Source organism: Chiloscyllium plagiosum, chromosome 11 (genome assembly GCF_004010195.1).
Source record: "Chiloscyllium plagiosum isolate BGI_BamShark_2017 chromosome 11, ASM401019v2, whole genome shotgun sequence".
In the NCBI taxonomy this organism is placed as follows: domain Eukaryota; kingdom Metazoa; phylum Chordata; class Chondrichthyes; order Orectolobiformes; family Hemiscylliidae; genus Chiloscyllium; species Chiloscyllium plagiosum.
This window is the reverse complement of record NC_057720.1, coordinates 27,715,473-27,737,417: the sequence shown is the minus strand read 5'-3', so window position 1 is coordinate 27,737,417 and position 21,945 is coordinate 27,715,473. Positions and strand designations below refer to the sequence as shown.

At 40.9% G+C, this 21,945-nt stretch overlaps 1 protein-coding gene across 1 annotated transcript in view; it reads right to left on the bottom strand.

Annotated features, from left to right (window-relative positions):
• LOC122554241 (lysine-specific demethylase 4A-like) overlaps positions 1-19,633 on the bottom strand; it is a 68,834-nt gene extending 49,201 nt beyond the window's left edge. The window contains exons 1-7 of the mRNA XM_043698958.1: positions 19,548-19,633; positions 17,758-17,914; positions 14,554-14,729; positions 11,717-11,831; positions 10,004-10,197; positions 6,384-6,433; positions 2,656-2,759 (exon numbers count right to left, since the gene is read on the bottom strand). Coding sequence (XP_043554893.1) covers positions 2,656-2,759; positions 6,384-6,433; positions 10,004-10,197; positions 11,717-11,831; positions 14,554-14,729; positions 17,758-17,895 — 777 coding nt within the window. The 5' untranslated portion in view covers positions 17,896-17,914; positions 19,548-19,633. The remainder of the gene's footprint in view (positions 1-2,655; positions 2,760-6,383; positions 6,434-10,003; positions 10,198-11,716; positions 11,832-14,553; positions 14,730-17,757; positions 17,915-19,547) is intronic.
• Between the last annotated feature and the right edge of the window lie 2,312 nt (positions 19,634-21,945).

Here is a 21,945-nt window from a genome sequence, read left to right as displayed (position 1 = left end):
TGCCTTTGACTGCTGGTAGTATGATAACGTTCTTATCATTTCTTAGTGATTTTAGTGTTTCCCTCTCCTTGGTGTTGAGGTTATGTGTTTGTCTTTTCCTTATTATCATAGGTACGACAGTTTGTCTCACTGTTTGTTGTGTCTCTTCTGTCAGTCCATTGTTTCTGAGTGTGCATTCTAGTGCTGCTAGGAAGTCTGCTGTCTTGGCGTCCCTGTGGTTGTAGTTGAGTCCCTTGGCCAGTATTGTTCCTTCCATGTCTGTGAGCTGTCTGTGGGAGAGGTTTCTAATCCAGGAGTGTGTTGTGGTGTCCTCTCTGTTGTGTGTTCGTTTGGTCATTTTTTCTTTTAGTGCCGTTTTTTAGCGGTGCGTGGTCCTGTTCTATGGTCCGGGTCCATTCCCGATTGGTGGTTTTTGAAATTAACGATTTTTGGCGCGCAATTTCTTGTCTGTATTTGTGTAGTCTGTGGTGTGCGTCTGTGATCATTACTTGGATCATCCTGAATCCATTCTGTCTGGCTGGGTCCCTGGCTTGTGGGTTGTTGACTGGTGGTCTGTATCTGACACGTGGTGGAAGGATTCGATTCTTTCGGCATTCGTGCAGGAACTGGAGTTGTTCATATGTGGCGCTTAGGCGGTTGGCACAGGATTCCCATTTCCTGGCTTGTCTTAGCATCTTTCGCCCGTAGGTGTTCAAAGTTTGGGAGAAGATTTGTAGCTCGGGTGCTCGTTGTGGTTCTGTTCGCCGAGCTGGGAATTTGTGTCGCAGACGTTTTGTCCCCTGTCTACGAAAGCAACCACCCTAACACACACAAAAGAAGTTGCATCAAGATACTGTTCAAAAGAGCCACAACACACTGCAGTACACTAGAACTGCAAAAAGAGGAAGAAGAATACCTATACAATGTATTCACCAAAAACTGATACCCCCGCAAATTTCATCAACAGATGCCTAAGGGAATGACAACGGAATGAGGACATGCCACAATCCAAAGGACTAGCCACACTACCATACATCAAGAGCATTTCTGAACTGACAGCCAGACTATTGTGACCACTAGGACTCATAACAGCACACAAACCAACAGCCACTCTCAGCCAACAACTCACCAGGACAAAGGACCCGATACCCAGCATGAGCAAAACCAATGTAGTGTACAAAATCCCATGCAAGGACTGCACAGAACACTACATAGGACAAAAAGGAAGACAGCTAATGGTCCGCATCCATGAACACCAACGAGCCACGAAACGACATGACCAGCTATCCTCAGCAGCCACACACGCAGATGACAAGCAACATGAATTCGACTGGGACAACACTACTATTATAGGACAAGCCAAACAGAGAACAGCCAGGGAATTCCTAGAGGCATGGCACTCATCCACAGATTCAATCAATAAGCACATCGACCTGGACCCAATATACCGACCACTGCAGCGGACAGCTGGAACTGACAACCGGAAGCGGCAGGTACAAATCACTATAAATGCCGGAGGAAACATCACAGAAGCGCTTCTCAGGAGGCTCCCAAGCACTGAGGATGTCACCTAGACAGGGGACAAAACGCCTGCAACACAAATTCCCAACTCAGTGAACAGAACCACAACAACGAGCACTCGAGCTACAAATCTTCTCCCATACATTGAACATCTAAGCTGGGTCAAATTTGCACCTATCATCCCCTAACTAGTCATTCAGCACTGTGTGTACACCTACTCCAGATGGAATAGAGTGGTTCTGCAATACAGATCAGCCAGCAATGCACACACACCAAATGGCCAAATAAATTTCATGTAAAGCTGAATTTAATAGAAGCATAAGCATTAATTCCAATATATTCTACAAATGGATAGTAGAGATCCTCAAACATTTTACCACTCCATTGATAAGGAAGGTATATAAAACACAAGTAACCAATAAACACTTCAGGCAAAAAATGCTTTAAAGAATTAAAAAGGAGAAAAAAAAAACTACTTCAACAACTCTGTATGGAGATTATTTTCCAATTTTTACCTAGCTAAGATCATCTAGACATCAGAGCATTAAGTGCACAACAAACAGTTCTTCCTCAATTTTAACTCTTCGTTCAAATATATAGCAAATGATTCTAAAAACAATTATTTCCTTATTCATAGAGTATAGATTTGGATACTGGCTGAGAAGAAAATTTTCAGATGAATATTGTTGGAACAAAAGTTAACTTGCAACCAACTTTCACAATCCAACTGTTTTACACTATTTTCATTTCAACTTAAAAACTGTTGAATGCTGCTGTTGTTTCTACTAGTTAGATTACAGCCTTACAACTCAAGTACCCAGCCTCTCCAGAAACATGTCATTTTCTTTGAAAATGTTGTTGCACCTGATGCAGCTGCATGCTACACTCAAACTTTGTAATGGTTAAAGGAATCAATAAAACTGCAGACTGAGTGCAAATAAACTATAGCCATCCTACTTGGTTTGGTTATAATCTTACTTCACTAGTTTATTTTGATCAACAAGCTCCAATACAAAGTAGCTGAAATAAAGTCAGCATAAAATGGAATACAACAGCAGCACAGACACATTATCCTCCACCCTGCCATTTCAATAAAAGCAACCATACCAAAATAATTTTGAATTTAAAACTATTACTGTAGTATGACATACATACCCTATCAAATGGGATTCCATATTTCTTGAGAATAGAAGGGGATATTAAGGTCATCTTATGCCGCAGAAATGCTTCACAGCTTTGAGCGCTACCTGGGAAAAAGCCTATTTATAACAAAGTACAAAATTCAAGTTTAAAATTCAAAGGAAAAGCCATTTGGCTCATGGAACTTATCACTCAATTTTTAACCATTCCAGCTGTACCCTGAACACCCCAATCAATTCTTATGGTGTGCCTGTTAAATCATTCCAATACTTATACCTTAAAAAGAAATATTTTCTGATAACAGTTTCAAAATCGCTTTTCATGAATTTTGAACTCTAATACTCTTAAAGATGGTGTGGGGGAAATCATCATGTCAGAATCATTTTGTTTTTTTAAATAATGGCTCTTAGACTTGTTTTCCACTCTGCAAAGTGTCCATAAGGAGAAGCTTCTTGTATTTCACTCAAGAGCTGGAATGCAAGAAACAGTCTTTGAAAAATAAATACCATTTTAAAACAGCCTGAGAAGAGGAGGCAGATTGGTGAGAACATCTTTAGCCAGAAGATACATCAAGAACATTTCATTGACAACCAATTCTCAGCCCTGGCAGAGAGATTCCGATTGGTCAGGGTGTAGCCCTAGAAATGCTGTCTCCATGATCCCTGTTTTGAATAAGATACGCACAACGCGTCTCCAAATTCCTTGTCTGTGTAAAACAGGGTCCTACATGTAGCATGGAAAGACTCTTCCAGTCCAAGTCATTCATGCCGACCAAGTTTCCACGTTAAATTAGTCCCATTTGCCCATGTTTAGCGTATATCCCTCTCAACTGTTCCTATTCAAGTACCTGTCCAATGTCTTTTAAATGTTGCAGCTGTAACAGCATCCATCAAGTCCTCTGTTAGTTTGTTAGACATGCCAATCAACCTGTATACGAAAAGGCTGCCCCCTCAAGTCCCTTTTAAATCTTTTTCCTTTTAAAAATATGACCCCTAGCTTTGAACTCCCCTAGCCTAGGGAAAAGACCTTTGCTATTCACCTTATCCATGCCCCTCATGATTTTATAAAGCTGTTTAAGCTCACCCTTCAACCTTCCATGCTCCAGTGAAAAACATCCCAGCCAATGTTTATAACTCAAACCCACCATTCCTGGCAATATCCTGATAATTCCTAAACCCTCTTCAATATATCCTTCCTATAGCAGGTGACCAAAACTGTCCACAATACTCCAAAAGTAACCTCATCAACATCCTGTATAACCTCAACCAATTCCTATACTCAAATGGTCTGAGCAATGAAGGCAAGCATACTAAATACCTGTGGTGTAACTTTCAAAGAACTGTGCACTTGAACCCAGAGGTCTATTTGTTCAATAACACTATCCAAGGCTCTACCATTAAAAGTGTACAAATCCAGCCCTTGTTTGATTTACCAAATTGCAATACCTCGCATTTATCCAAATTAACCTCCATCTGTCACTCTTCAGCCTACTGGTCTAATTATCAGGATCCCTTTGTAATCTTAGATAACCTCTTTTACTTACAAATGTTTCCTTAATTATTGATATAAATGACAAACAAAAGTGGACTCAGCACAGAACCTTGTAGAGCATTGCTGTTTACAGACTCCAGTCCAAAACAAGTCCCTTCACCACCACTGCATGTCTCCTACTATCAAACTAGTTTCATATCCAATTGACAAACTGTCCCTGAAACCAATGTGATCTAATTTTACTAATCAGTCAACCATGTAGAACATTGTGACCGGCTTTACTAAAGTCCACGCAGATATTTACTGCTCTGCCCTCAATCTTTTTGGTTACATATTCAAAAAAAGGCCCAATCAGGTTTGACAGACATGCCTTCTCACACTCAAAGCCATGGTGACTATCCATAACCAGTTCTTAACTCTCTAAATGCACATAAATCCTCTATCAAAATCCTCTCCAACAACTTACCCACCACTGTTATTAGATTCACCTATCAATAGTTCCGACGCTTCTCTTTACACCCTTTCTTAAATGACATTTGTCACCCTCAAATCCTCTGGCACCTCACCCATGGCTACGGATGATACAAGTATCTCTGCCGGGACCCGCTATCTCTTCCCTAAATTCCCAGACATCCTGGGGGTACACTTGATCTGGTCCTGGAGAATTAGCCACCTATAAGCTTAAAGTTTTTAGCTTCTAGCATGTGCAAATGCATCAAATAGTGATCCCAGCTGATAATCTTAAAATGATTTCACGTGTGTATTTCAGTCCAGATAATTTCATATGAATTTCAATAGCAGAGTACCTAATGGCAGATATAATTTTCTAAGGCTTGCAAATATGGGCTGGCTGAACGGAGACATAAGCTGCAAGCTGCAAATGGTCAACAGCACAAACTGTTCTTATGGCCTACACACCGTGCATCACTCTGGCACTTGAACTCATTACTAATTGGATGGGTTTGGTAGGGTAAATGTCATTTTGTCTTGAGAGCAGTACCCTATTAATGAGAAAACCACACATGGATTTACTGCAAAGTAGTAGCGTGAGATGGCTAACTTCATTCATTGTTTACATTTTTGAGATGGTTTCCCCTTTCAGGATAATCAGAGGTATACTGGGCATCACCTGGTGCCAAGTGGTGGATTAGGCCCTTAGATGAGGTTTTATGACTGACAATGACAATGACAATGATATATTCAAGGAGGGTATCCGTTATCACATAGGACATCACTTCACTCAAATGGGTAACTAACAAGCCATTGAAATAGAATGGAAGGAAATGGCAAGGAGTTCCTCCTTTAAACATGAGTTGCTTCGCTCCTTTGTCTGTTGCTGAAAGGGTCAGTTTTCCACTGCTTTTTCGGAGCTCACAATCTCAAACTTCAACTTGCATCCCCACATGGGGAAGCCTTGCAATATACAGCTATTAAGTTTGTAGAATCTGCCAAAGTTTACTTCATGTACAATCAGAAAATGTGATTAAAAGCACTACACTATATTAGAGTTGAAAGTAACTTATGTATTTTCAATTTTCTTCACTCCCAAAACAGAACTGTAAACAAGAAAGTCAGACTCCTTTTCATCAAGATCAGAGCAGTTAATTAAACCAGACTTGGTAGATTGGGCAGCCAACATCAAACTCCAGGTCAGTAGAAAGCAGCAACTCAAACGGGAACAATTGCAAAGCATGTCACCAGGAACAGTCAGTCAGTCAGTCAGCAAAACAAGAGCTGCAAGCAACAGGATTCGATGTATTGAAAAATACTTTGTCCCCTTAAGACGGGTGGGAGTTAGGAGAGCAAGAGCTTTCTTTAAAGAAAATTCAATATTGTACACCCATTAGCTAGACAGACTTTTTGTTTTAAAACGCAGTTCCACTTTAAAACCTTGTCTTTCACAAAGGGAAGAATTCTGAAGTCAAGTCAAAACAGTAATGTTTTAGTGATTGTTTGACTGACATATATGATGGAAAGACCTCTGCAATCTGGACCTAAAGGTCACAGAGCTCAACTACATCTCAGGATTATTTGTCAGTTATTTACAACTGACACTCATTGACATTCCAGAGTGATGCGCCAGTGACCAGCAAGGACTGAACTCTCATTTGCTTTAAAGAGAAAAATCAAACGTGTGTAATATTTCTACCATGCAGCAAACTCCTTACAGTTTATCAAAATGTAGGAATTACATGAAACAGAAAGCAAGAAATTCAAACAAAGATCAAATAGATTGCAATACAAGTCTTTACCTTTAGCGAGACGTTCCAATCGCTTTCCATGCTCTGGTGGAACAGTGTACCTATGAGAGTATAGATAGATATAATTATTTACTACGTAAACTGCACGTTCCTTACTTGAATATGCTATTTTGAGAGACACATAAGCAGCTGCATAATTCTATGAATGACTGGAGTTTTAAGTTCAAAACATTGTAGATCTCCATACCTAAATATAGTCACTAAAGAATTGAAGAAAATGTTTTCTTTGGTTCTGACATTTCAAGGAAAAAGCTATAGTACAACTGTATTAAAATTATGTTGATTTCAAGCAGAGGAGCAATAAAACAACAAAACAGTCGGTCCTGATATAATGTGATAGTTCCAGTCTCGTGCAATCTCACGTTATAAGAAAATCGCACAATGGCAGCGCCATTTTAACCTAATGGGGCTAGAACTGCATTATAGCCAGCACGGGTAAGAAAAGTTTGTATTCTACAAATAACAGTCTGGTCTAAATTCTTTAATCGTGTTCAAGCCAATTCAAGTTGAAGAAACACACATTATAGCAGAACCGACTGTAGTGTATTTTAAACTAGGAACCCAAATTTGTTTAACCGATACAAGTGATTTGTTTCATTAAATTTTAGAGTCATGGAATAGAATAGAATTCCTACAGCATAGAAGCAGGCAATTCAGCCCATCGAGTACACACGGATACTCCAAACAGCATCCAACCCAGACACATCTCCTACCCTATCCCTGTAACCTTGTATTTCCAGCACTAATCCACCTGACCTACACATGTTTGGACTGTGGGAGGAAACCAAAGCACCCAGAGGCGGGGAGAATGGGCAAACTGCACACACAGTTGCCCAAACGTGGAATCGAACCTGGGTCCATGGTGCTGAGAGGCAGCAGTGCTAACCACTGAGCCAACCTGATTAAAGCAAAAGCAGGACAGCCAGCTGGTCAACTCCATGCCAGCTCTGAAAGAAAAGTTAAGCAGGACCCATTTCCACATACTTTCCTGTGGTCCTGCAAATTCTCTATTCAGATGCACGTTCAATTCCCTGTTGGAGACCTATGACTGAAACTGCCTCTACCACATGCATTCTGGATCCTCTCTCTTCACTTGCTAAACTAAAAAAAAGATTTTGCCTTATGTTGCTTTTGGTTATTTTGCTAATCGTTTTAAATTTCTGTCCATTAAATTTCTGCCTTGAGCCAGTTTTTCTCTCTATTTGATTTGCCTAGACCTCATGATTTTAACAACATCTGTCAATCTCCTTGCCTGCAAATAAGTCAGTGCTAGCCACAACAGAACCAATGCCAAACCCATTAATTTCCTTCAATCCCAACCATCCCAGTGCACTGTCCTCTGGCCAGAATAAATAATTCTTGAATATTCTGCCAAAATCAGTTCTTTTCACAACTTACTTGAATTTCACTTCTGAGTCCCCTCTAACCATTCTTTGATTTTAGTTTAAGAAGTTCATAGCCTCAACACAAGGTGATGCAAATGCAGTGAGATAAACCATCCTCAAGAGGGCCTGTGGCATAGAGGTAGCACCCCCATTTCAGAAGCCCAAGCCACACCAGTCAGCCAACAAAGGAGTATGCATAACATGGTCAAACAGGTCATGTATCAACTTGTAAATCCTTCCAACATGCACATATGACAAGCAATGAGAATGGGAGATGCCTGGTCAGCGACATGATAAATTGGAATAGTTAACTATAGTCAGGGTAAAATACACATATTAAACAGAAGTGTATGTTGCCACAGCGCACCGACTCCTTGAGGGGTGGGTTGGCTGGACAGCCTGTCTGGATCACACTGGTGCCAATGCTACAGAGCTTGATCATTGGTCAGGCTGGGCTGAATTCAGGACCTGCCTCCTTGGACTACTAATGGTTGAGATGGGCTGGATAATATTGTGGGCTGGACCTGCTATTAGATAATCGGAAAGATATTATCAAATTAGAGAAGGTGCAGAAAAGATTTACAAGAACATTACTGGGACTGGAGGGTTTGAGTTATAAGGTTGGAGATAAGGATAGGCTGAGATTTTTGCTGCTCGTCGGATGCTGCCTGAATTGCTGTGCTCTTCCAGCACCACTGATCCAGAAAATGAGATTTTTTTATCTTGTAGCCAAGGAGTTTGAGGGGCACAGATAAGATAAATAGCAAAAAAGGTCTTTTCCTTAATGTAGGGGAATTCAAGACTAGATGTCATATTTTTACGGTGAGAGGAGAAAGATTTAACAGAGACTAAGGGGGTAACCTTTTCCACATAGAGGGTGGTTTTGTGGAATGAACTGCCAGAGGAATTGGTAGATGCAGGTACAGCTACAGCATTTAATAGACTTTTGGACAGATCATGAATAGGAAAAGTTTTGAGGGATACAGCCAAACACAGACAAATGGGACTAGCTTTGTTTGGGAAACTTGGAAGAGTTGAACCGAAGAGTCTGTTTCGTGCTGTATGACTCTAAAAGAGAAGCCAGCATGATCTGAACAGGATGTGGAGCAATACAAATGGACCTGAAGAAAGCAGGGCTGTGATTGCCAATAGTTCCTGATGGATATTTTGTTGCTGAATCAGAGCCCATGTTAATAGTACACACATACCTGACATAAACTACATACTCAAATTACAGCCAACTTACATTCAAATTCAAACTACATCCTTCTCTTAAATTTAACATTTAGCAAACTATGCAGCTTTTCCAGTAGAAACTGGAGCATGGGCAATCATGGGGCCTACCCTGTTTTAGCAAACTGCCTTTAAAAAGCTATCCATGGATGATTACAGGTACACTGTCACAACAATTTCCAGTAAGTATTACTGCACACACTTCTCTTTACTCAGAGCTCTGATATACACATTACAGCTTTGAAACAAAATTTCAACCATCTTGACTGTTGTGAGAAATTTAAATGTACATATGGTTTGTATGGGCAATCCTTGTCCAAAGCTGTTGAAAATCAAAAGATAAGCTAAATGCCAGTATTTTATCCAAATTGCCCATGACATGCAGCTGGACAAAAGGAGGCATGTCATTACAATCCCATTTCACAATTTCCAGACCAAGGACTGGTTTTCAATGACCCAACCAAAATCCATCCCTTAACTCGCTATCAAAAATCACTTACTGACTAGCCAGCTTATTGCGGTCCACAAACTGACAGTTGTTTGTCAACAGTGACTATAGTTACTAACAGTGACAACCTGATGATTTTTACTTCTATATAATTGCGAGTCTTAATAGTACCGTATAATCTTTTCCACACAGGTACAAACATTAACCAGTAAGAAACAAGCCATGCAGAGGCTAAACATTGAAGTCCTTTAATTTCTCTCTTTCCCCAAACTACCCTGCTCACTTTTACTCGGAGTTTCATATTTAAATTTAACCTAGTGTTATAGCAAAATGGCAGTTACTGCACAAAAACAAAATCAAGACCCATCTAGTTCAACTACCTTCTTGTTAGTTTCATGTTACAACAATAAAGGAACTGTCAACTAATCATTTGAGTGTGTAGATCATTAAAATGCTTAAACTATTTCATTGTAACACGTTTAAAATTCAAGCTACAGTATTCAAAAACAAATATGTAGAGTGCAAGATAAAACTGAGCCTGTTACCAAGACTTGGGTTCGCCAAAGTGCAGGTAGTTAATGCTGTAGAGGTCCATGTCCTCTGTGTGCCAAGCAAACGTGGTTTTCCACATTCCAAAATAAAGGTACGGTGTATTGACACCTTCAATTGTGATACCACTCTCTTTTTCTACCACATCCAAGATGGTGTTCAAATGCCCAATGTTCCATTCAGTCACACCCTAAACAAACAGGAAATTGTATCTGTAAACAAAATATTTGGCTTAAAATAATATAGCATTTGGAAAACACAATATTTAAGCTTTTTACATATCTTCTATGGAAACTGAGAACACAGAGACAAATCCAATCTTGACTATCTATATAAAAAGGAGAATATCGCACTCCACCTTTTCCTCTACTTCCAACAATCATGCAACATCTTGAAAAATAAGGTTCACATGAGAGAAGAAAAACGATGCTTACATGGTAACCTTTTGTCAAAAGGATGGTGTCACAAAGTAGTATTGATATTTACAAAAACTCTACATTACTCCCAATATTCTTCAATCTGCATGCAGCTGATATCAACTGGAGATTACAAAGTAGAAGACAAGCATTTCTCACTTTGGTGCGGACATACTGTAAGTCACAGGATGTTATGCTAAAGAAAATTAAGCAGATATTCTACCCATCATCTCAAACAAAAGCATTTGATTCAAGAGAGAAAAGTAAGGCATTTTCAGAGCTTTATTCTAATGGACCATGTATTCACACTGAATTACACTAAGATAGCACCCACAGCATTGATTCTCTCTAGAGACAGCATAAAAACTCAACAAGCAAGAGAAGAGGAGGAAATAAGAGCACTGTGTAGAGAAAGCTGAAGAATAACATCAAGATATTTTAAAATAATTTTAAAAGACCTTGAAATTTTTTTTATAAGTTTAGGAATATTCCAAAATATTAATGCTGATTTAATTAGTCATGAAAACATATGCTTCTGCCAACCTGTGTGGGGAAAAAATGGCTGTAATGAGACATGAGTTAATGGTTTCACCTAGATATAATGGTACCAAGAATGAAGGATTTCAATTGTCTGGAGAATAGATCAGAATTTTTCTTCTTAGAAAGAGCTTGTAGAGTGGAGATTTAATAGATCCTGGTTCAAATTCAGAGATGTTGTAATTCCTTCTTACTAGCTCCGTTTTCAGTGGCAGAATGATCAGCAACCAGAGAACATCCATTTAAAGTAACTGGTCAAAAACCCTCGTTCGGAGCTGAAAATAATTTATTAATTGCTGCAGTCCAGATCATAATAACTTGCTGTCTGAAAAGGGTGGTGGCAGCAGATTCAAATTGAACTCCCAAAAAGGAAAAGAAATTGCATTTTAAACAGAAAATATTTGGAGGCCAAATGGAAAGGACAAGGGAGAAAGACTCATTGTTACATTGTTTAGAATGCAAGCACAAGCATAATGGATCAAATGGCCTCCTTCTGTTTTGCATGATCTGATGATTCCAACACATTGAAAGTAAGTTAACACCACTCATTCTCATTCACCAAGCCTAACTTCAGAGACAGAGTTCTCATCAGTTTTGGTAACATTAAAAATACACAGTGGACTATGTAATGTTCAGAATCCTTCAATTTGAAATCATTTTCAAAGAAAAAACACCAAACAGAAGTGTAACCACTTTATCAAATGTATCTGGGAATGACAGCAATAAAAAACAATTAAAGACTTATTTAAGCCTTACCTCATCGTACAATGTACCGTTGACATCTGCACCATAGATTGGTGCATTAAATGTGAGATTTTTCCAATACTTGCGCTCCAGATCATCAAAATCTGAATAGCGAGGGGTGCAGTATCTGGAAAAAAGATATACATTTTAATAGATTAAAATTCTAGTTGGACTTCACTTTAGTTCTCAAATGAGTAAAGCTTGAGTAAGACTCTTCCACAGAATTAGGGAGTGATATTGAAAACTGTTACTAGCGCTACTGCATGGCATGGTGGCTCAGTGGTTAGCACTGCTGCCTCACAGCACCAGGGACCCGGGTTCAATCCCAGCTTTGTGCGACTGCCTGTGAGGAGTATGCACATTCTCCGTGTCTGTGTGGATTTCTTCCAGGTGCTCCAGTTTCCTCCCACAGTCCAAAGATGTGCAGGTTAGGTGACTTGGCCATGCTACGTTGCCCATAGTGTTCAGGGGTGTGTAGGTTAGGTGCATTAGTCAGGGGAAATATAAAGTAATAGGGTAGGGGAATGGGTCTCAGTGGGATATTCTTTGGAGGATCAGTGTGGTCTCAACTGGCCAAATGACCTGATTCCATGCTGTAGGGATTCCATGACTACTGCTGTTTGCTATTTACAGAAATGAAATTGGAAACATTATCAAAATTTGGAGACAGCAGCAAATTCCATGCATTTAATGTGTTAAAAAAATTGAAAATAACAAGTGAAAATTAGAGCAATTTTAACAGATAAATGTGAAGTGGTGCATTTTAGATTAGATTAGATTAGATTAGATTAGATTACAGTGTGGAAACAGGCCCTTCGGCCCAACAAGTCCACACTGACCCGCCGAAGCGCAACCCATCCAGACCCATTCCCCTACATTTACCTCTTCACCTAACACTGAGGGCAATTTAGCATGGCCAATTCACCCGACCTGCACATCTTTGGACTGTGGGAGGAAACCGGAGTACCCGGAGGAAACCCACGCAGACACGGGGAGAATGTGCAAACTCCACACAGTCAGTCGCCTGAGGTGGGAATTGAACCCGGGTCTCTGGTGCTGTGAGGCAGCAGTGCTAATCACTGTGCCACCGTGCCGACCAGGTATTTAGGTAGGAGAATTCAGGCAGCCACATATTCTGGAGGAAAGTAACAGTCTCAATGGGACAGTGGAAAATTGAGGATCTTGGGAGTATTCATTCACAAATTAAAAGTACCAACACAAATTAAAGACAATGCAAACAAATCACTAGAGTTTACATCCAGAGGAACAGAATTCGAAACAAGAAATAATAGCAAAATATTGCAGATACTAGGAATCAGAAACACAGAATTGTGGAGAAAATCAGCAGGTCTATCAGTATATGTGGAGAGAAACAAAGTCAACATTGATAGCCTGGTATGGCTCTCCAGCATTTCATGTTTATTTCAAAAGCAGGGAGTGTGTGTTCCCATCGTATAGAAGCATAGCTCGGCCACATTCCAGAATATTGTTTACTTGCTAGGTAAATTCTGGTCTCCCCATCAAAAAAATTGTAGCAGCATAGCAACTCAGCAGTTATCACTACTGCCTCACAACTCTAGAGATCTGGGTTCAATTCAATTTGGGTCATTGTCTGTGTTGAGATTGCACATTCTCTCCATGTCTCTGGGGGTTTGCGCCAGGTGCTCTGGTTTACTCCCATAGTCCAAAGATGTAGAGGCTGGGTGGATTGGCCATGCGAAATTGCCATGTAATACCCAGGGATGTGCAGGTTGGGTAGATTAGCCATGGTATATGCAGGATTACGCAGATGGGGTGGGTAGGTATGGTTTGGGATGCTCCTTGGAGGGTCTGTGCAGACTCAAATGGCTGATTGGCCTTCATCTATACTGTAGGGATTCTATGCTTATAGAGGATTGGATGAATGAACAAACAGATTCACAACAATAATACCAGATATCAAAAGTGACAGTGAGTGTACGAAATGATCGTGCATGCACTCTTGACTGTTCCCTCGAAAGGGGAAGGTACATAATTCACATTTAGGGGATTTGATTTCGTCAACATGCAGAAGATCCTGGCACTTGCTACGTGAATCCAAAATCAGAGGCAATACGTGCAAGCTAGTCACTAATGAACACAATAAAAATTACAAGACAGGGGTAAGAATGTAGAACTTGCCATCGCATGGTGCAATTTAGGCAATGCTACAGATATCTTTATAAAAGGGGAAATTAAGTTAAACACACGGGAAAGAAGGAAAAAAGGGTTTTCCAGGATTAGATGAAACAAAGTGGAAGGAAGGTTGTGAGATGCACCATAGACCAGATGGCCAAATGGTCAGTTTGTGTTGTAAATTTTACTTAATCAATATCCAGACTTACTATCTTGCCACCTAGGAAAATGACGACAGGGAGTTATGAACCTGATCCCAAATAGAGGTTTTATTTTAAAGTACTTTTCCTGTACTCTAGAATAGCTGTTTTACATGTCCTGAATTTTGTACACAGGTCAGAACATTTCGATTTGCAAACTGACTCCAGAACTCCCATTTGCAACTCAGGGACAGCCTCTATAACTAGCGGGTGTTTTCACATTTGTTACTGAAATGTTAGAGCACTCAAATATTAAACAAACAACATCTTTGATGTCCTACTCACAGCCACACCTCCAAATTAGAAACATAATTGAATATATTAGGGCACAAGTATATGATTTATCTGAACGAGAACTACAGAAACCTCAAAAACACATATTGTAAAATTCCAAAAAATCTTGTTGGCTTCTTATCCATACTGAGAAGTTTGGTTAAACTAATTTTACTAACAATCCATTATGAGAAGCAGCAACACAAAAAAAAAGTTTCTTACTTATCACTGTTAGCAATTTTTCGGAACTCGCGTACAGTGGTAGGCTTCTTCTGGATGTTGTATTGTGTGAAGAGGCCTGACTGGCCTGTCACCACCTGTTGAATTGGGGCTGGAATCACCAGATCATCAATTTCATCATAACTCTTACAAGGCTTCCATTCTTTAGGTGGAACAACCTGTTGAGGATAATATTTAAATGAATATAGTTGCACCTCAAAGACCTGTATTTCTAAATGCATGGCTGAAACAGAAGAGAAAACATTTTGTTTTGCATGATATGGCTTTTAAGATGTAGGTTACAACATATCACATCTCCTGTGGCTTTCAGTCAGCTTTTCCTGACAGCTGAGAATGAAAATTCATTCACAATCTTTGAGGATAGTGTTGCTGCTATAATACAGGGAGGAAGTTTTTAAAGAACTTTTAGCAGTGCGTCTTGGAAAAAGTATGAGCTGTGATGCATCAATGGCGGAGGGAGTAGAGGTTTAAAGTCATAGACATGCTCATCATGAGGGCAATATTGCTCCAGATGATGTCAAGTTTCTTCAGAAATAGCTAAGGCTGTATTCACCCAGACAAGTTGAGAGTATTCCATCATACTCTGAATTGTGCTTTGCTGATGTTGTTCTGGATTAGAGAAACCAAGAGGCCAATCACTCAGCACAGAATATCAAACATGTGAGTGACTTGTAACCACGAGATTAATTGTGGCTGCTCCAGTCGAGTTTCTGGTCAATCGTCAGTATGAGTAATCATCTCAAAAGAAACTTACAGAGAACAAATGGAAGATAAAAGATATGACATTTGAAAAACAAACCAAGAGTTCATCACAAGCTAGCTGCTTTAGTGACGATCATTTAACCTTTTTGACTGTTTTTAGAAATGGTACATGAAATTACATCAGAAACTACTGAAATTTGAAGCTAATTGTGTTGCATTACTTGCACCCAAATGAATCATATCACTTAAAAATCTACTTGTTAGGGATGGGAAGTTGTAACTATGTTGCAACTCAGATATTTTGTGTCATGCACTACCAGATCACAATCAGCCATAATGGTGATATTCATTAAATCTGAGCAAGAATTAACCATTGGACTCCATCATTCAATAAAGCCATATTCAGATTAGTACTTGGACTTCACTGTTTCAGGTTAAATGGGAGAAAGTGAGGACTGCAGATGCTGGAGGTCAGTCAAAGAGTGTGGTGCTGGACAAGCAGAGCCAGTCAGGCAGCATCTGAGGAACAGGAGAATCCACGTTTCAAGCCTAAGCTCTTCATCTGGAATGAAATGTCAACACTCTTGCTCCTCGGATGCTGCCTGATTGATTGTGCTTTTCCAACATCACAGTCTTTGACCGTGTCAGGTCATGTTAACTGAACATATGCGATTGCATAATTTCATTCACAGTACAAAATGGAGACTTCTTTTAGTGTTGATGAGGATTTTTAAAATTCATTCCTCCTTCATTTGATCACCTATATTTTTGAATAGATTTAGATTTGAAACGGATGTCCACCATCGAAGCTTCAGTTCAATATATGGGCTGATCCCATCAGTATTATTAGTACATCTGTACTACAAAAATCTGAAACTATGTCTGGTCTTGTCCCCCAACTATCTACTTACTTTGTCCTTTATTTCCTCTGATTCTTACATTCTCTTTCTGACAGGTTACTTCATGCCCACTCGATCATGTTGGGTGCACCTAATCAGCACATTGGTAGAACAATTGGACTACCCTCAAAAATTGTGAATGAATTTTCATTCTCAGCTGTCAGGACAATCTGATCGAAAATAAAAGTGCAAGTATTTGGACAAAAGGAGACATCAGTTTCAGTTTTGGACAATACTGGTTCCTTTTTTTGTTGTTGCTTTCAGCAAATTAGAAACGTTTCCAATTCCCCTAATATAACAAAAAGGCATTACAGTGTACCCTACATTCTTAGGGCCTTATGCAGGTGTACAGAAGATACAACACCTGCAATCAGCAATAATTAAGCTGCTCCCACAGTGTGACAATGATAAACTTCACAACTTGGGGTGATGTACTGAATTTCCAATTTCAAAGGACTGAGTAATTTCATGAATGGTAAATAGTGTTGTATGTTATATCAAATATACTTAAGGGATGTAAGGATAAACCTGGAAACCATAGAAGCTGTAGTTATTAATATTAAATATATATTAACTACAGAGGCCTATGACCAGTGGTGTTCCACAGGGATTGGTGGTGCATCCACTTTTGTTTGTCATTTATATAAATGATTTAGATGAGAATATAGAAAGCATGGTTACTGACTTTGCTGATGACACTAAGATTTGTGGCATAGTGGACAGTGAAGGTTATCTAAGGTAACAAAGAGATCTCGATCAATTGAGTCAATGGGCTGAAGAATGGCAGATGGAATTTTATTTGGATAAATGCGAGGTATTGCATTTTGGTAAAACATGCAAAGGCAAGACTTATACAATTAAAAGCAGGGCCTCGGGTGTTGCTGTAGAACAGAGACCCCCTAGGAGTTCAGGTAATTAATTCTTTGAAGTTTGCATCACATATAGATAAGCTGGTTAAGAGGGTGTTTAGCATGCTTGCCTTCATTGCTCAGAGCTTTGAGTACAGGAGTTAGGATGTTATGTTGAGGCTGTACAGGACATTGGTGAAGCCTCTTCTAGAGTACTGTGTCCAAATTTAGTCCTTCTGTTATAGGAAGGATATTATTAAATTGGAGAGGGTTCAGAGGCGATTTACCAGGATATCGCCAAGAGTGGAGGGTTTGAGTTATAAGGCGAGACTGAATAGGTTGGGAAATTTTTCCCTGGATCGTCAGAGGCTGAGGCTGACCTTATAGAGGTTTATAAAATAATGAGGGGTATGGATCAGGTGAATGATGTATGTCTTTTCCCTAGGGTTGGGGATTTCAAGACAAGACGGTATATTTTTAAGGTGACAGGAGAAAGATTTTAAAAAGACATGTGGGGCATTTATTTTATATAGAGTGGTTTGTGTGTGGAATAAACTTCTAGAGAAAGTGGTGGATGTGAATACAGTTACAATGTTTAAAAGACATTTAGATAATATATGAATAAGAAATATTTGGAGGGATATGGGCCACGTCCAGGTAGGTGGGACTAGTTTAATTTGGGATTATGGACTGGTTGGACCAAAGGTTTATTCCTTGCCGGATGACTATCAGTTTACCTTTGCAAGCCCAGCACGGTGGGCTCCTTGTGACTCTATATATGCAATGTACCGACTGAAATTTTTGAACTCTTCCATCGTAGGATAAAAAGTCATTATCCGACAGCTGGGATTGGTCACTCCAGAATCTGACGCCATGGTAGCCGACGTCACTCACCTACAAAGCAAACATTTACACAAAATGATATTGTGCAGCCAGCTCTGTGACCCTATTAAGTAATAAAATGCATTAATAAGCACTTGTAACATAGTGACATGAGATAGTTCAAGCTAAAGTTAACAGCGTCAACCAATGACTTGGATAGTCCATTTCTATGGGATTTATAAAACTGACGGAACACCAACAACAAAATATATTGTCTCATTCTAAGAGCCACAGAGATGCAATGTGGAAACAGGCCCTTCAGCCCAACAAGTCCAAACTGACCGTCCAACGAATAACTCAACCAGACCTATTTCCTGAACCTATTACACTATATTTACCCCTAACCTACACATCCATGAACACTATGGGTAATTTAGCATGATCGACTCATCTAAACTCATAAGTTAGGATTGTGGGAAGAATCCGCAGCACCCGGAGGAAACCCACATAGACACGGGGAGAATGTGCAAATTCCACACAGACAGTTGCTTGAGGGTGGAATCGATCCCTGGTGCTGCGAGGCAGCAGTGCTAACCACTGAGCCATCGTGCCAGGGAGAGGAATTCCAAGACTATAAAATAAGGAATAACTGTAGAAATAGATCTGACTGGATTACTGATCGTTTCGAAGGCGAGAACCATAAATAAAACAGTAGAAAAACAGATGATCTGATGAAATTATAATAGATTACGCGCACTGCTCAAAAATCTTAAGCAATATAAAGATCGAAGTCAAAATACATTCAGCGAACTGTCAAAAAGGTCGAATAGACTATTAAAGTTTGCATCATCGGTGCTGAGCGAAAAAAATGAAACCAACTGAACAACAACAGCTTTCATAAACGTCGCAGGGTACAACCCGCGAGAAGCAAGTTTCGTTTTCAGAGAAGACAGCAATACCAGACGGTGTCAACAAAGGGTGCTGGCTGTCTCCGCAATGGGAGGCAGTGCACCAGTGAGGGGAGCCCGTGGCTTTAAACTCAAATGGGCTGGGGGTGGGGTGGGGGAGATATATCAGCATTCTCCCTTTGTCTTCGGGCTGCCCTCTCCCCCTTCCCAATTGCCCCACCACCCGTTTTCAACACCACTCGATCTCGGACTGTAATTGATCCCACTATCTGTACACGCCGGCAGCTTGGAGAAGCCGAGCCTGACCATGGTCACAGAGCCGGCTCTGTACGGTCTACTCTTTAAATCGGTCCCTTTGTGGTCGCTGTTGCTCACGATCCGAAATCGAACGGGAGGCTGAATCCCAGCCCGACAGGCCGGGCCGGAGTCAGCGTTCAGGCCTGAAGTCACCGCTCAGAAGCATCGACGGCTGCCGATCTTGCTCGTCAACCGAACCCTGGCCCACCGCCCCCAGTCCGCCCCCCCCCCACGCGCAGCCTTCGTCAACCGCGCCGCTGATTGGATAGTCACACGCAGTTTACGTCACAAAACACACGGTGCGTCGAGCGAATTGGGCGATCGTCCTGTCAGTCAGGCCATTGTTCAAGCAAGTTAAGTTGCCACAAGTTACGACAACCGGAAATTATATATTATTACTTTTCATAATTTTAGAAAACTTCAAGGATCGCGGAGAATCAATGTTTTAAGCTATTAAAAATATTTCACGCGTTATCACAGAACACAATGTCTGTCATTACCGAGCGTCGCCTCTTCCCTCAACGCCCTCCCGTCTTCGTTTGTTAACAAAAACTGACATTTCGTTCCGCCTTTTTCCAACCATCAAAACCCAATCAACACCAGGCTCCCTGTACTAGCCAATCAATGGCAGGAAACCAAATGTACCCAATCAACGTCGGGCACCCGCTACTAGCCAATCAGCACCAAATATTGTTCCCATCCAATCATCGCCGTGCTTCTGGTACCAACCAATCGGCGCCGAGCTCCCGATGACGGCCAATCATCGCTCAGCTCCCGGTAACAGCCAATCAGCGACTCGTCTCTAGTTATTTGCTACTCAATATTGGCAGCAAATCAGTATTTCTAAAAATGTTTTTAATCAACTCGTTTGTATCCATCCACTGCTACCATGTCGAGAGTGTTTAAGAATCACACTATACCAGATTATAGCATTTGAACCTGGACTTTCTGGCTGTGAATTGGGAACAGGACCACTCCATACCAAGCCCCTTAAAAGAGCTGATATGGTTACCATTAAGGTAGCTGGTTAGTTCGCCGACCTGCTTATTTTCGTGCAGATGTTTCGTTACTCTGCTGGGGAACATTATCAGCACTTCCGTGGAGTACTGTTGTTTCTCCTACTTGGTTTTTATGTGGTTTGGTCTGTTGGGGTGACTGTCACTTCCGGGTTTTCTCTGCAGCGATTTGTACTCTAAGTCTATCTTTGTGTTTATAGGTGGCCTTTTTGGTTGAAAACCAGGCTTCCAAGAACTCACTGACGTGTCTCTGGTTAGCTTGTCCGAGAATGTGGTGGAGGAGTTGGTGTTGGACTGGTTAAGTTAAAAGATAAAAAATCACAATACCACGTTCAGGGTAATAGGTCTATTTGGAAGCACTAGCTTTCGGAGCGCTACTCCTTCATCAGGTGGTTTTGGAGAAGCAGCGCTTTGACAGCGAGTGCTTCCAAATAAACCTGTTGGACTATAACCTGGCATTGTGTGATTTTAACTTTGTCCTAGAATGGTTACTTTGTCATAGTCAAATTGATGACCTCTTGATATGTGTGTATGGAGGGAGAATGGATCATGTTGTTTAGTTACCAGTTGGTCTTCATGAAGTCAGATGGCTAGTGTTCTTCCTGTTTGTCCGATGTAGTGCTTGCAGTTGCTGTAAGGGATTTTGTTTACGATGTTGTGGATATGTGGTCCTTTGTCCTGGTAAGTAGTTGGTGTGACTGTAGGTTGGTATGCCCAAAGTATATGAACGGAACCTCCCAGTCAGACCCATAGTCTTGCTACCAGGTACACCAATGCACAAACTGTTCGAGGAACGACCCAAAGACTGAAATGTCTCGTCAGCAAATCAATCCATTCCATTCACTCGGCCCAGGAATTCTTTGACAAATTCATGAACCCTAAAATCAACATGGATGAAATCACCTATTCACCTCCATTAAATACCAATAACCAAAGGGAACAATTGCCAAACTACTAGAGGATCAAGGGACAATGACTCCTAGCAATACCATCAGCAGAGACAACATGCTCAAGCTACTGGACTTGTGCCTCACCACCCACTTTGTCTTCAACAGCCAGACATACCAACAAGCCAATGGCACACCAATGGGCTGTCCCAACACAGGATGATGCAGAAGCAGTCATGCAGAGACTTAAAAACACAGCCCTCCCCCGATCCAGCCAAAACTTTGGCTCTGATATGTGGATACTATAGCAAAATGGGGACATGAGAAAGCATTTGCAAATAGAATTAAGGAGAATCCAAAAGGTTTTTACAAATATATTAAGGACAAAAGGGTCACGAGGGAGAGAATAGGGCCCCTCAAAGATCAGCAAGGCGGCCTTTGTGTGGAGCCACAGAAAATGGGGGAGATACTAGATGCATATTTTGCATCAGTACTTACTGTGGAAAAGGATATGGAAGATATAGACTGTAGAGAACTAGATAGGAGAAAGTGAGGTCTGCAGATGTTGGAGATCAGAGCTGAAAATGTGTTGCTGGAAAAGCGCAGCAGGTCAGGCAGCATCCAAGGAGCAGGAGAATCGACGTTTCGGGCATGAGCCCTTCTTCAGGACTTCAACAGTTTCCTCATTTCCCCTTCCCCCACCTCACACTAGTTCCAAACTTCCAGCTCAGCACTGTCCCCATGACTTGTCTGGACTTGTCCTACCTGCCTATCTCCTTTTCCACCTATCCACTCCACCCTCTCCTCCCTGACCTATCACCTTCATCCCCTCCCCCACTCACCTATTGTACTCTATGCTACTTTCTCCCCACCCCCACCCTCCTCTAGCTTATCTCTCCACGCTTCAGGCTCTCTGCCTTTATTCCTGATGAAGGGCTTTTGCCCGAAACGTCGATTTTGCTGCTCGTCGGATGCTGCCTGAACTGCTGTGCTCT